A 14,898-nucleotide genomic window follows, 5' to 3' on the forward strand; every position below is an offset into this window, starting at 1 on the left:
CTTAAAAAATCACGACAATTCGTCGCTCCGTTTTGCCGTGAAAGAGCGGACAAACAAACAGACACACACTTTCCATTTATAATTATGGATAAGCTACAAGAAAATACGACATACATACATAAACTTGATAAACTCACGCCTGTATTTCCAAACTAGGGTAGGTAGAGCACACAATCTGATACCAAAATGAATTCCCTCTAACGCCACGTTTTCGTAGGTACGAATATACATAATTGTAATTACGTTCCTGATATGTATTGACGCTGTATCTGCATGCTTCAGTAATAAACCAGTCATCGGTCCGAACGGTTGTTTTACTAAATACCTCACTGGCGACGACGCGAGAATACCTACTTACCCACGCGATTTAAAATAAAAACGAAAAATGGCGAATTCTTATCTCGGTTCTTTGCCTAATTTCGACTATAAATCCGGAGAGTGGTCTATTTTTAAGGGGAAATTAACACAGTTTTTTAAAGTAAACGCTAATAGCATTTCGTCGGATAACAAATGTGCAGTGTTAATAACACATCTTTCGGACGATTCGTATCGCTTGGCACGTAATCTCGTGTACCCTCGTGATTTAGAAGTGCATACGTATGACGAACTTATTACGATTTTAGACAAACATTTTAAAATTAAAAAGTGTTCATTCGCTAATAAAGCGAAGTTATACAGTGCGACGAAGATGCCAGACGAGTCTCTGGGAGAATGGGCGGCGCGACTGCGCGGGTTGGCAAGTCATTGTGACCTAGGCGACGCTCTGGAGACGGTCCTCACCGACCGTTTCGTCCTCGGTCTGGGCTCTGGGCCCGAGCGCGACAAGCTGTTTGAGCAAGATGCGGCGACACTTACGTTCGCCAAGGCGTTGGAGGTCGCAGAGCAAGCAGCCAGTGCTAGGCAAGCCCAGGCGATGGTAGGCGAGACTGGCAATATTGGCAACGTGCCAATAAAGGAGGAGCCGGTTTTCCGTGCGGCGAGCGCGGCGAGCCAAGGGCGCGGCGGCGCCCGTGGCCGTGCCAGCCGCGGTGGCGGAGCTGGCGCCGGTCGTGCTGCGGGTCCCGCTTCGGGTTCCAGTTGGCATGAACGTGACGACGTCCATAGGTGTAGCATTTGCGGTATGAAAAACCACAGTGCGGAAACGTGTCGTTATAAAGGTTATAAGTGCGCGAAGTGTGGTGTGAAGGGACACTTAAAGAAAGTATGTAAACTAAGGTTCCACAATATCCAAGCACGGGAAGGGGAACCCGAATCTTCCTGCGAGGACTGTGAGGAGTGCGCGCTATACAATTTAAGGTATGAACATTACGATCCGATTATTTTAACTGTATTGATCAATGGTGACAAATTTTATATGGAATTGGACTCGGGTTCCGGAATAAGCGTGATTTCTGATAAATGTTATAAAGAATATTTTTCTCATATTAAGTTACATGAATGCAACATTAAATTATGTGTTTATAACGGGCATAAAATGACGCCAATGGGTGTAATGTTAGTAAACGCTGAGTACAATTCAATTAAAAATATTCTTAAAATATATGTGATACCTAAGGGAGGTCCCCCCTTAATTGGGCGTGATTTTATGGCTAAGTTCGGCATTAAATTTACTACTGAGGAAAATTATAATAATAATAGTATAGCCATTGACCATTACGCTGGGGAGGTTACTCAATTATTACGTTTTTATTCCGATTTGTTCAGCGAAGGGTTGGGAAAATTTAATAAATTTAAAGTCTCACTACGCCTTAAGGAAAATGTTGTACCGGTTTTTTTAAACCACGACCAGTGCCCTTTGCCCTTAAACACAAAGTTGACGAGGAACTCGAGCGTCTTGTCGGTTTAGGTATACTTGTACCAGTGAACTTCTCGAAGTACGCGACTCCTATTGTTCCGGTTTTAAAGGAAAACGGGAAAATTAAAATCGCAGGCGATTATTCGGTAACCCTGAATAAGGACTTGGTTATTGATAAATATCCTATGCCACGTATAGAAGAAGTGTTCGCGAAGTTGGGGGTGGTGAACGTTTTACAAAGTTGGATTTGAGTAACGCGTATAACCAATTTGAGTTAAGTGATGAGTCCCGCGAGCTCACTACCATCAGCACCACGCGCGGGTTATTCCAGTACACCAGGCTCGTGTATGGTCTGGCCAATGCGCCGGCCATATTTCAGAGGACAATGGAGACCCTGCTGGTGGGGATAGACGGGGTGAGCATATGGCTGGACGACGTGTGTGTCACAGGGCCCGATAAGGCGACTCACTTGGAAAGGTTGCGTGAAGTTTTGTCTCGAATTAAGGACGCCGGTCTTAAATTACAAAAAGATAAGTGCGAGTTTTTTAAATCTAGCGTCACTTATTTAGGTTATGTCATTGATAAAAATGGCCTCCGGACATGCCCAAAAAAATTGAGGCAATAGTTAAAGCACCTCGCCCTAGTAATGTCTTGGATGTTAAGCGGTTCTTAGGGTTTATTAACTATTATCGGAAGTTCATACCGCGCGCCTCGAGTGTACTTAATCCTTTGCACGAACTACTTAAGGTCGATGCTGTGTGGAAATGGGGCCCCGAGCAGGAGAATGCATTCATCGAAATTAAACGTGAGTTGGCTTCAGGCCGGGTCCTCACCCATTTTGACCCGGAAGCGCGACTTGTGTTAAGTGTTGACGCTGGACCCGCCGGTCTGGGTGCTGTGATATCGCTTGGGCCGGAAGGCCACGAGCGACCGCTGGCTTTCGCCTCTCGGGCACTTACGCCCAGCGAGAAAAACTACAGCCAGGTGCACAAGGAAGCCGCAGCCATAGTGTACGGGGTAAAACATTTCCACCAGTACCTTTACGGCCGTAGTGAACCATTTGTTCTCAAAACTGACCATCGACCCCTGCTTGCCATATTTGGCAAGAAAAATGGCATATCGGTTATGGCTGCCTCGCGTTTGCAACGGTACGCTATTTACTTATCAGCCTATAACTACGTCATTAGTTACATTACTAGTGAAAAAAATGTTGTGGCTGATTATTTCTCTAGGGCACCGCCGAAAGTAGTAAATCCGTCTGAGTTAAATATTGACGAAGGAACTTCATACCTAAATTTTTTAGACGAGCAAACCTTGCCAGTTTCGTTTGAAAATATTAGGGTGGCGACGTCCATGGACGAAACAATGAAACTTGTTATGAAATATATAAAAAACGGGTGGCCGCGTAAAATAAAATGTAAAAATATTCAACCGTATTTTAAATGTAAAACTGATTTGGAAGTCGAAAAGGGTTGTATTTTACGGGGCCATCGAATAGTTGTTCCTCCCGTGTATAGGGCACGCCTGTTAGAGGAATTGCATAGGGGACACCTGGGAATCGTAAAAACTAAAAGTATTGCGCGCGGTAAGCTTTGGTGGCCAGGTTTGGACTCCGATATAGAACGCGTTGTGCAGAACTGCACCGTATGCAGTAAACTGCGCGCGGCCCCGCCCCGCGCGCCCCTGCCGTGGCCGCGCGCGCGCGCGTGCTGGGAGCGTCTGCACATTGACTATGTGCAGGTGGGGCAAAGGATGTACTTGGTCGTGGTAGATGCGTTCAGCAAATGGTTGGAGTGTTTACACATGAATAAGGATGTCTCCTCAAGATCCCTAATTATAAGATTAAAATATCTATTTTCTACATTCGGTTTACCTAAAACTATAGTCTCAGATAATGACCCCAAAATAAATAGTGATTTATTTAGACACTTTTGTGCGGTTAACGGCATTAAATATTTAAACTCGCCCATTTATCACCCCTGCAGTAATGGTCAGGCTGAGATATGTTGTAAAATTTCGAAAAGAATGATAAAATGTATTCAAGACTGTGATAATAAAATGTCAACAGAGGCTATTAATGAGCGGTTGTTAAGTTTTCTATTTGAATATCGCAACAGCGTCCATTGTAGCACTAACGAAACACCTGCAAAACTCATGTTTGGTAGGGATTTGCGTAGTAAACTAGATTTAATTCTACCTAGCAAAGATGTCGATCATGACGAGTCTAATAGTTTGGCAGGTGCTCGTAACTTTGCCGTAGGTCAAGTTGTTTTAGTTCGATGTTTTGTTGCTCAAAAGCCTGTATGGCGAGTGGGTAAAATAATAAATAAAGTTGGAAATAGAATGTTTACTGTAGACGTGAGAGGTATAGGTGAATGTATACGTCACGTCGATCAGCTGTTGCGATATTCAGGTGAGTCGCTTGTTGATGACGCTGCGCGAGCGAACCAGTCGCCGCCGCCGCCGCCGCCCGCGCCGTTGCCCGCGCCGCCGCCGCGCACTTTGACCTCGTCCGCCCCGACTCCGGCGCCGACGGCACAAGGGTCGCAATCGCAACTTTCATCCCCGCGCTCACCTGTGTCATTGTCGAGGCCGGATGCACTTGAAAATATTGATCAAGGTGATATTTACGAACCATTAGGTAACGCATCCGACAACGATTTTTATGAGTGCGATGATAATGTGGCAGGAGAGGAAACAGATCGACCGGTGATAGAACCAGAAGCGCTAAGCCCTGGCCCCTCTGGCCCCGCGCCCGTCCTGGCCCCCGCGTCCCCCGCGAGCCCAGCCGCGCCCGCGCCCCCCGCGGATTCGCGCGCGCAACAGCTGGCCCAAAATGAGCAAACTGATAACCAGTTGGATCTAGTTCCTCGCCGATGTATTTTAAGGCCTCGTACTAAAAAGGTTAATTATAAATAATGTATAATAATAAGTAATTAGTATAAATAGTACCTATCTAAAATATTGTCTGTTTGTTGTCAGGTTCCCAGAATAATGTGGGAGGAGTGATATGTATTGACGCTGTATCTGCATGCTTCAGTAATAAACCAGTCATCGGTCCGAACGGTTGTTTTACTAAATACCTCAGTTCCTCATCTCTTTAGATTAGTCATTGGCATGTTGCGTCATACAGACGCATCGGTAGCAATACCTACCAGCAGTAGCGGCCACATTGATTTCTTAAGCATCTTTAAAATATTAATGTGATTTGGATGATTTAGGAGTTTTACTCTATATAAACTCACGCCTATATTCCCAAAAGAGGTAGGCAGATCTCATAAACTGCTAAGCCTCCGCCACACAAATCTTTTTGATAGCGTAGCGTTAGGGGTGTGTTAGCGGAGCGGAATGCGCGCTGAATGCGAGCGCGTTCTGCTCGCAATCCGCGCGCATTCCGCTCGCAATCCGCGCTCGTTAGTTCTTCCCGCCGGTGTCCGCTGGGCGCAACGCCAGCGTTCGTCCACATTGGGACTGGTTAGTAGATCGTAACCTCATACATTGTCCTGACAGTTATCCTGTGTCCGAAGGTTTCTTCCAGTGTTCGGAATGGATTGTGCCGTACTGCAGCTTGTAAAAAATTGTTCGCGTAACAAAAGACGTCCACATTAGCGGTACTGACACGTGGTCGTGATACGGTCACGGGATAATTTTTGGTAAATTGTCACAAGTGTGGACCCAGCTTATCACATTGCGCTCCGCTAACGTTCCGCCTACGCTCTCAAAACGCGCATGAAAATGGGGTTAAAAAAAATGTTTTACTCACAAATTCATACAGAATTAGAAACGCTTTTATTATATTAATTTTAATTTAAAATCAATGTGCCACAATTCCTTAATTGAGTTAGGTTCTGATAAGTTAAATTTAATAAGGAAGTTTTGTTGTTACATTATTATTAATTATACTTACAGTATCTGAAAACAATTGTTTCAAGAAGAGGAAACATCGTCCGTTTAGGAATTAAAATGAACTCATTACTTTAAAAACTCGAGCATTAAACACTAATAGGTACGTGCATATGAAGAAGTAGGTAGGTTTAATCGGATTAGCTGTGTTTGAATACTTTGAATAGCGTGTTATTATTTTGCAGATTATAATATTAAAGTAACATCTTTGTCAAATTAGCTGAACATATCCCACGACTCAAAAGTGTATGCATAAAAACTGATATAACTAATAATAAATTATACCTACGTATCTTTTTCACTTGAATGTTACCACACTGTCGATTGTCGATACGATCGATTTCACAGTAAAGCTATTATCACAGAATATATAATATAATAGTACACAGAAGGCTCACTCCTTTGATGTTCACAAAATGCCGCCACTCTAAATTTTTACCTACATTAAGACGATACGGTAGGGGTCAATTCTCCATACAAACGCTCTCGACTATTTCCTCCCTGGTTTTTGAAGATAGAGCAATGATTTTTTCAACACAGATTGTTATTATTTTTATCTGTGTCGGACCGTTTTGATTTTTTTGATATTCTGCTTTTTAAAGACTCTAAGAGACCTTTTTCATTGTGGCGCAAAAAAGGTGTGATACTCAAGATTGGTAACAATTAACCAAAAAAGCTAAACGGTCCGACATAGATTATTTCATTGTTACTCAGATTCTCAAATTTCGTTCCGATTGATTAAGTTTTGAAGGAGGAAAGAGTCGAGAGCGGAACCTCGATTTTAAAGATTTTTTTAAATATCTTTTGACCGAGTTGTTCTTAATGGACAATTTTTTTTCGATAAATCTAGTTAATAACACTTGTATATTTAACTAAAATTCCCAAGTTGAAAGGGGGGCTCCTTTCCATTTTAGCATTTTCGCTACCGTATCCTCTTAACAAACCGACCGCACGCGAGCAGCCGACATTGAATTTTATTGCGCCGCGTGAAGATCGTCACCACTGAATGGGCCGCGAACTCGCGGCCGCCGACATGTACTTGCAGCGCGGCGATAGAATCGCAGAGTGAGCCGCCCCTGCTATTATGGAAATAGGGCCTTATTAACCACCAAACATTAATTACCTCTTTGATATAAAATGTTACGAATAAATTTCATTCATAATGTGCCCAAATTATTTTGCATTTGCTTTGCACACCCTGTACAGTTGTACATTCAGCGCAGCGTTTCAGAGGATTTTCGAAAAAGCGTCCAAGTTACATTTCTAATTTTCCTTCAGACTCGTTTATAAATAAATATATTGAATATAAACAATCCTAAGGACATTTCTTCACCTTAGATATATGATGGAAAGGGGGCGCACTGATATGTGGCGTTCATTGGCTAAGGCGTCCTTATTCTTATCTGCAATAATGACATGTATGACGATATTTTGTAGTAGTTTCCGATGAAAACGTACTTGTTATACTTTTGTGATAGAGTGGTGGAAACCTTTTTTGGGCCTTATATTTTTATGTTTGACGACCGATCTGGCCTAGCACGTAGTGACCCTGCCTGCTACGCCGCGGTCCTGGGTTCGAATTCCGGTAAGGGCATTTATTTGTGTGATGAGCACAGATATTTGTTCCTGACTCCTGAGTCATGGATGTTTTCTATTTATATAAGTATTTGTAAATTATATATGTCGGCGGCCGAACGAAGAATCCGCCAGATCATGAGATTCCTAGGCATATCGTGAAACGGCGCCAAATCATGATTTGGCTTAGTAACATTCGCCATATCGTTCAAAACTCACCGTTTAACGATTTGCCAAGTGACGTTTAAGCAGATCATGAAATCCCTAGGCATGTCAAAAACCCGCCAGTGGCATTTAGGCAGATCATGTGATTCCTAGGCATATCATGATACGCCGCCATATCGTTCAATACTTTAGTAGGGTTCCAAAATTGAAGTAAAAAATGCAAAAACCCATAACAACTTCTTTTTCACTTCTATTTTGAATAACCACATTATTTTCGGTGCTAAAATCATTTTATAGTGGCGCCGACATTTTTCACTCGGTAAACAAACATGGCCGCTATCCGCACCATCGCATACGCAGCACCACCAATGGCCAAGAAAGAAACTATTCTACGAAGTGCCCGCTATAGAGCTAGGAATATCGACGAATGCGTTGCTTTAATCGATCTGTCGTGTTGTTTATCAGGCAAATCGTGATATGCCTGGACAAGTTTTAGGCATTTCATGATTTGGCGCCGTTTCACGATATGCCTAGGAATTTCGTGAACTGCCGAATTTTACGATCGTCCGCCGACATATATATCGTTGTCTGAGTACCCACAACACAAGCCTTCTTGAGCTTACCGTAGGGCTCAGTCAATCTGTGTAAGAATGTCCTATAATGTTTATTTATTTTATGAATACACCTCTAGGTTCAATTCACCGAGCGTGATAAGTAGCTGTAGATAACTATTGCATGATAAATGTTATGCATAAATCTAGTAGTGCTAGATCACGTCCGATCAATTTCTTCAGGCTGCCCTATTACAGACATTTCACTCAACATTTATACACTGTGGGCAATAAACCGATTTACCTCTATCTTGTTTGACTTTCCATTTGTTTTATTATTTCGCGTTACAACAGTGAGTGATGATGTTGAGTTCTACATGTATCCACTGAACACGCCTACCATATACAACCGGTGGACACTCTATTTAATAATGCAAACATTGTAAAACATGGAAAAAATGGACCAGTTACATAGGCCCTGCCAGTCGAGATTTGCCTCGCTGTACCTTAATGATATTTTAATTAAACACCTACTTAGAAGTACAACTGTTAAATTAATTAAATATAATTGCCAATTATTATTAAATTAGTGATCTTTTAATATTGATTCGACATACACTTCCACATACAGTGAACATCGTTAACATAAGAGGTATATTGAACAATAATTATTATCGAGTTGTGCACCCTTATGTGACTTTCCATCATAGAGGGGTCCTTCCAATTCTAACAGAAATTTGATACTAATAAGAAGCATTCGATACTTAAATACTTTTGAAAAGGACAGCCACATATTTCACGTAAGTGGTACAGATAGAGAGTAAATTGGTATTGTGACTGTATGACTAGACCAAGTATCAGGAATAATATAAAGGAAATTCTAGAGAAAGTTTCACAGTGCACAATGGAGGATATTTTTAAACAGTTTCCAAGGCAAGCCAGCACTGGCTAACAGAACCAGTGGGAATGAAGCACATGTCTACTAAAGCCAGTCTAGTGGGTGTAACACACTAATGTGATAAACTTTATTGTGTTAAGAGCGCTTTCAAAAAATCTGCTTGCTCGAATTTCGACGCCGGCGGCGCTGGCGTGCGCCTGTGTGCAGACGCACACTATAACCAGAAGCATAACGATTGTAGCCTGCGGTACAGACATAGCGTGCGATCCTCTTCGAACCAACCTTACGTGCGGCTAGAGCGAAAGGGATAGCATTCATGGTCGGTACCGCCACGCCGTCAGTAGCGTTGCGGACTAACCATTATTGATACTTGCGTAAAAACACCACCATATATATTACATATTTGCATACATGATTTCGTGCATAAATACTTGACCTTTTAGTTTAATTATTAAACTTATCACAGTTTTTTTTATTAAAACGTGTGTAGCCTTGGAAGAAATAAATTAAAAAACTTTTATAATATAATAAATTGTGTATATAATATTGTCTTCTGTCACCGCGATAGTTACTCATGAAATAAATTTATGGAATCAGATTATATCGCGTATAATGAATATAATCCGTTTTCTTAGTTTTATTTCATTTTGTATATGATATGTTTTCTAGGTTCTTTTCGGTGAAGGAAAACATCGTGAGGAAACCGGACTTATTCTAATAAGGTCTAGTTTACCCTTTGGGTTGAAAGGTCAGATGGCAGTCGCTTTCGTAAAAACTAGTGCCTACGCCAAATCTTGGGATTAGTTGTCAAAGTGGACCGCAGGCTCCTATGAGCCGTGGCAAATGCCGGGATAACGCAAAGAAGATGATGATGTTTTCTAGGTACATATATATAATGGAACTAAGATCGGTTTTCTTTAATTTTAAGTAGTTTTTTTTTATATTTAAAATGTGTTTTTAGGGTTTCGTAGTCAACTAGGAACCCTTATAGTTTCGCCATGTCTGTCTGTCTGTCCCTCCGTCCGTCCGTCCGTCCGCGGATAATCTCAGTGACCGTTAGAACTAGAGAGCTGAAATTTGGTACCAATATGTATATCAGTCACGCCGACAAAGTGCAAAAATAAAAAGTGGAAAAAATGTTTTATTAGAGTACCCCCCCTACACGTAAAGTAGGGAGTGATTTTTTTTTTTTCATTTCAACCCTAACGTATGATTTATTGTTGGATAGGTATTTAAAAATGAATTACTGAAATAGTTTTTTGATAATATTAATATTTTCGGGAATAATCGCTCCTAAAGGAAAAAAAAGTGTGTGTCCCCCCTCTAACTTTTTAACCATATATTTAAAAAATATTTAAAAATCACAAAAGTAGAACTTTATAAACTTTCTAGGAAAACTGTTTTGAACTTGATAGGTTCTGTAGTTTTTAACCGACTTCAAAAAAGGAGGAGGTTCTCAATTCGACTGAATGTTTTTTTTTTTTTGAAAAATATGGAAAACTACGGAAGAGCCGAGCGGCTATTTACCAACGCGGCTTTAAAAACCGGCCGAGAGCGTGTCGGGCCACGCTCAGTGTAGGCACTGAGCGTGACCCGACACGCTCTCGGCCGGTTTTTAAATATTATGTTGTTTTAATTGCATGGAGCACAGGAAGGTCCACATCTATGTATTAGTTTTTTGTAATGAAATACAACTCTACGCTACGCCTACCTGCTTTAGTTGACTGTTGACACACTGAGACAGTGGATGCGCCAGAGTATAAAAGAGTGATTACCATCTCTTGTCAAAGATCTTGTTGAGACGAATCAAACGAACCCAAACACGAAGTGGTTTCAAGACCTGGTCGTGGAATACTCTTGACTACCTTCCAGCTTCATCATCAGATCCTGGGTACCATCTCTTGTCAAAGATCTTGTTGAGACGAATCAAACGAGCCCAAACACAGAAGAGTTTCAAGACCTGGTTGTTGAATACTCTTGACTACCTTCCGGCTTCACCATCAGATCCTGGGTACCATCTCTTGTCAAAGATCTTGTTGAGACGAACCAAACGAGCCCAAACACGAAATGGTTTCAAGACCTGGTTGATGAGAACTCATGACTACCTTCCGGCTTCATCATCAGATCCTGGGTACCATCACCTCTTGTCAAAGATCTTGTTGAGACCAACCAAACGAGCCCAAACACGGAGTGGTTTCAAGACCTGGTTGATGAATTCTCTTGACTACCTTCCAGCTTCATCATCAGACCCTGGGTAGCATCTCTTGACAAAGATCTTGTCGAGACGAACCAAACGAGCCCAAACACGAAATGGTTTCAAGACCTGGTTGATGAGAACTCATGACTACCTTCCGGCTTCATCATCAGATCCTGGGTACCATCACCTCTTGTCAAAGATCTTGTTGAGGCAAATCAAACGAGCCCAAACTCGAAATGGTTTCAAGACCTGGTTGATGAGAACTCATGACTACCTTCCGGCTTCATCATCAGATCCTGGGTACCATCACCTCTTGTCAAAGATCTTGTTGAGGCGAATCAAACGAGCCCAAACACGAAATGGTTTCAAGACCTGGTTGATGAGAACTCATTGACTACCATCTGACTTCATCATCAGATCCTGAGTACCATCTATTGTCAAAGATTTTGTTGAGACGAGTCAGTAACCTAAAATGATATTCAATAATAAATAATACTTACTAAAAATATTAGTCAAGTTAATTAGTTAGTTACCAAAGTCGTCAACCCAAGGATCAAAGTTTTCGGTCGCAGTATACATGCAACAGTACAGCCAAACACGCACACAAGTGCGGTTTTGGACACGGCGGGTGCCGCACACAATGACAAAAAAACTTCGCGATCGTCGAGCCGCGTGCGGAGCGGACTAACATACGTCCTGCCTCTACAAGCTCTGCCGCGGTACTGACATCGCAAGCGCGCGTAACCGGTAATAAGGAGGCATTTTTAAAAAATCGTCAAAAATATTAAATTGCAATTAATAGAAAACTTTTGCATAAAATCTGTTTGAGTAAGCGTTGCAGATTATTTTTATATTAAAACTACTTCAAAAACACGTAAGTTTTCGAAGAAATTGACAGTTATTCTGAGGTGATTTCTGAAACAAATTGGATTCATCATATCCTCATTTACTCTATTCTAAAGCCTTATAACAAAGAAGTAGTCTCAGAAGATTGTAGTACAGGATATACATAATACAAATTTACCACTTGAAGCATTCAAAACTATCCAAATTTTACAAATTAGACGGACTAAGTCAGCACTTTTCGCGGGTTTTCCTAAACATGCACCAGAAAAAAAATCATAATTAATTAAGTGAGTTAGTTTTTAAAAATCCAGTCTCACAACATGTAAGTTAAGAAGATGTCCTAATCGAATCCTGAACTTAATAAGTCTTTTAGATGACGGAAAGTGTAGCATTTTGCCGACTAAAACTATCAATTTTACATTATTACGACGTTTTCGTTGAATGCCCTCTTAATGCATCGCTATCCAACTTACAAATCGTTAAATAGTGCAAAAAGGTTGGCTTTTGTCATGCAATTGTGCTTGCCTGTCTGGGTTGACTGGTCAGCTTTAGGCAATATCCAGCTGTTATTGCAATTATCAATTTTCTGTTTTTATTGTAATTTATTTCCCAGACTGCCCAATGAATACAAAGTTATTGTATTACCTAATCTGTAAATACATATTAGCACAAACGAGGTAATGGTATAGATCAATATAACTAGACACAGTAGAAACAACAACAAATCCATGTGGTTTGGTATGTTGAAATCCATTATTTATGTAATAAAGATATAGAAAATGGTTTAGATAACTTTTCTTTATGAGCTTATTTGATAATATTGATTGCTCAATTGTCTTTTGCATTTCAATGTTCATAGCATTATGTCTTTTTCAAATTTAATCAAGTTAAAACAAAACAAAACATATTTATTCAGGTAGGCATAGCATGCAGTTTTATATTACCCATTTGTATTTTTTTCCTTGTATACATACTAGTATTTTACCTATTAGGTTTGTTATTACCTGTAATTTTGTGCTAGAAATTTTATTTTACAACTGCAAAATGGCATTGACAAAGTTAGTAATTTAAAAAAAATCATCATATTATTTGCTTAATTATTTAAGCAATGGAAATACTATAAGCATAAATTTGCAAGAAACCTACGACATAATTATTAAGAACACAGCTGAACTAAATAAACAACTGATACAATAACTCATGTTTATTTTGTTTCCATATGTTATTCAGGATACATACAATATAATAAGAACATATAAAGGAAAATTCAACCTGCAACAACAATGAATATTTTATATGCCTATTTAATTCATCATTACAAAAGCAACCAGTACTAACAATTTATTTAAAACAAATACAAATGATTACACCCAGTTGTTTATCCTCACCTCAAAATTTAAAAAGTGTGTAAACAAGTGTTTTCACTCCCTAATAAAATGTAAATAAATAAACCCTGACACAATTATATTGGCAAGAAACTACATTGTCCACATTAACATTCAGGAAAGACCACATTATTATTATTCTCAACACTGTCTTTGTTTATGTCATGATTTTTTTTTAATCACAATGTGTTGACTGCTAAGTATCATAGCCTACCTGCATATATGAATATCAATTATGCAATAAGATTAATGGGACCACTAAGATTAGTCACTACAAAATAAACAAAGGATGTTTACTTACCAGTTGGAACTCTCTCCGCCTGTCATAGGCCCTCTTGATGGCCCTGTCGAGCCACAGGGAGTGTATGTGCGGCGCGTAGTGCATGAACAGCCGGCTGTCCAGCGTCTGCGTGCTGTTAAAGTGCAACGCCTGCTGTCCCACGTCCAAATTTCTAGGATTCTCCCACGGTATCGCCAATTTGTCCCTCGCGTCAACTAGCACTTGTATTCCTTTCACTATATTCTGATATATCACATGCTGGTACTCCCGTACCAACTCAGGCTCGAACTTCACTTTGTGTATGATCCTCATCTGTTTGAGGAATGTGGACTTCCCGCTTTCACCCGCGCCGAGCAGCAGCAGCTTCACCTGCCGTCGCAGCGTCTGCTTGTCCTTCTCTAATATCCGGTCGATCTCTTTGCTCCTGTAGCGCTGCTCGATCTCCTCTGGAGACAGCTTCAGCCGCAGCCAGCAAGTCAGCGCCTCCGTACAACAGGTACATGACCACAAATCGTTGGCCATTTTGCATGATTATCTACGCCCATAGAAAGTGAAACTAAGCACGTGATGTTAAACACATCTTAAACGGTTCATTGTACACATATTATCGTAATAGCACTACGTATGCACTGATAAATATTTTTTAAAACTCAATTCAGAAATATACACGCATTCCAGTAATCACCCCTCCCAAACTCAAGAGAAAACTTGGCCTGCATCATAGACAAGTTTTGATTGACGTTTTAGCACACCTAACATGATTACGTAGTAAAACTAAAACTGCAAAGTACATATTTCTTATTTCCAAAAAACTAAAATTTTGTGGAGTAATAAAAAAGGAGTTTTGTTTACTTCTAAGCTTATCATATAATTTATAATAAATTAGGTTTATTTTGCGACAGAGTATTTGTAAACCAAAGACAAATAATTGGATTTAAGGGCTACTCAAACTGAATTGAACTGTCATTACTGTCATTTACTTCCATTCATTCGTTCGATTCATTCATCCTTTCACAATTCCCACCAATCCGCGCAATGATCCGTCAGATCCGTGTGACGTCGAAAAGTGCATGTTCGCACGTGTAAAGTTGTAGTCTAATCTTCAATTTATTTTTAGTCTTAGTTATAAATTGTATTTAAAAGTTAATTAACCATCAGGTTTGTTACTATTTTATTCGTGAAAACCTCTATAAGTACTTGTTTGTGATCACCTCACAGGCCGTGTTAAGATGTGAGATTTTTAGTCAAGAAATGTCCAAAGAAGGTTATAGTTCCGAAAAAAGAGAAGGTGAAAATAAGGTAT

The 14,898-nt window shown here is 40.3% G+C and overlaps 2 protein-coding genes across 2 annotated transcripts in view; one reads left to right on the forward strand and one right to left on the reverse strand.

Annotated features, from left to right (window-relative positions):
• Positions 1 to 14,276, reverse strand: part of LOC125227935 (guanine nucleotide-binding protein subunit alpha homolog) — a 37,172-nt gene extending 22,896 nt beyond the window's left edge. Inside the window, exon 1 of the mRNA XM_048132343.1 lies at positions 13,617 to 14,276. Within this exon, the coding sequence (XP_047988300.1) occupies positions 13,617 to 14,117 (501 nt within the window). The 5' untranslated portion in view covers positions 14,118 to 14,276. The remainder of the gene's footprint in view (positions 1 to 13,616) is intronic.
• On the forward strand, positions 272 to 4,859 carry LOC125227936. Its single transcript, XM_048132344.1, has 2 exons — positions 272 to 1,296; positions 4,778 to 4,859. The coding sequence occupies exons 1-2, from the start codon at positions 386 to 388 to the stop codon at positions 4,788 to 4,790; spliced, it is 924 nt and encodes a 307-aa protein (XP_047988301.1). The 5' UTR covers positions 272 to 385; the 3' UTR covers positions 4,791 to 4,859.
• Positions 14,277 to 14,898: the final 622 nt, after the last annotated feature.

The sequence above is a fragment of the Leguminivora glycinivorella genome, chromosome 7 (genome assembly GCF_023078275.1).
Source record: "Leguminivora glycinivorella isolate SPB_JAAS2020 chromosome 7, LegGlyc_1.1, whole genome shotgun sequence".
NCBI classification, from domain to species: Eukaryota; Metazoa; Arthropoda; class Insecta; order Lepidoptera; family Tortricidae; genus Leguminivora; species Leguminivora glycinivorella.

Excerpts from the sequence above, each read along its gene's own strand:
- LOC125227936 (XM_048132344.1), top strand. The coding sequence starts at position 386 with ATGGCGAATTCTTATCTCGGTTCTTTGCCTAATTTCGACTATAAATCC.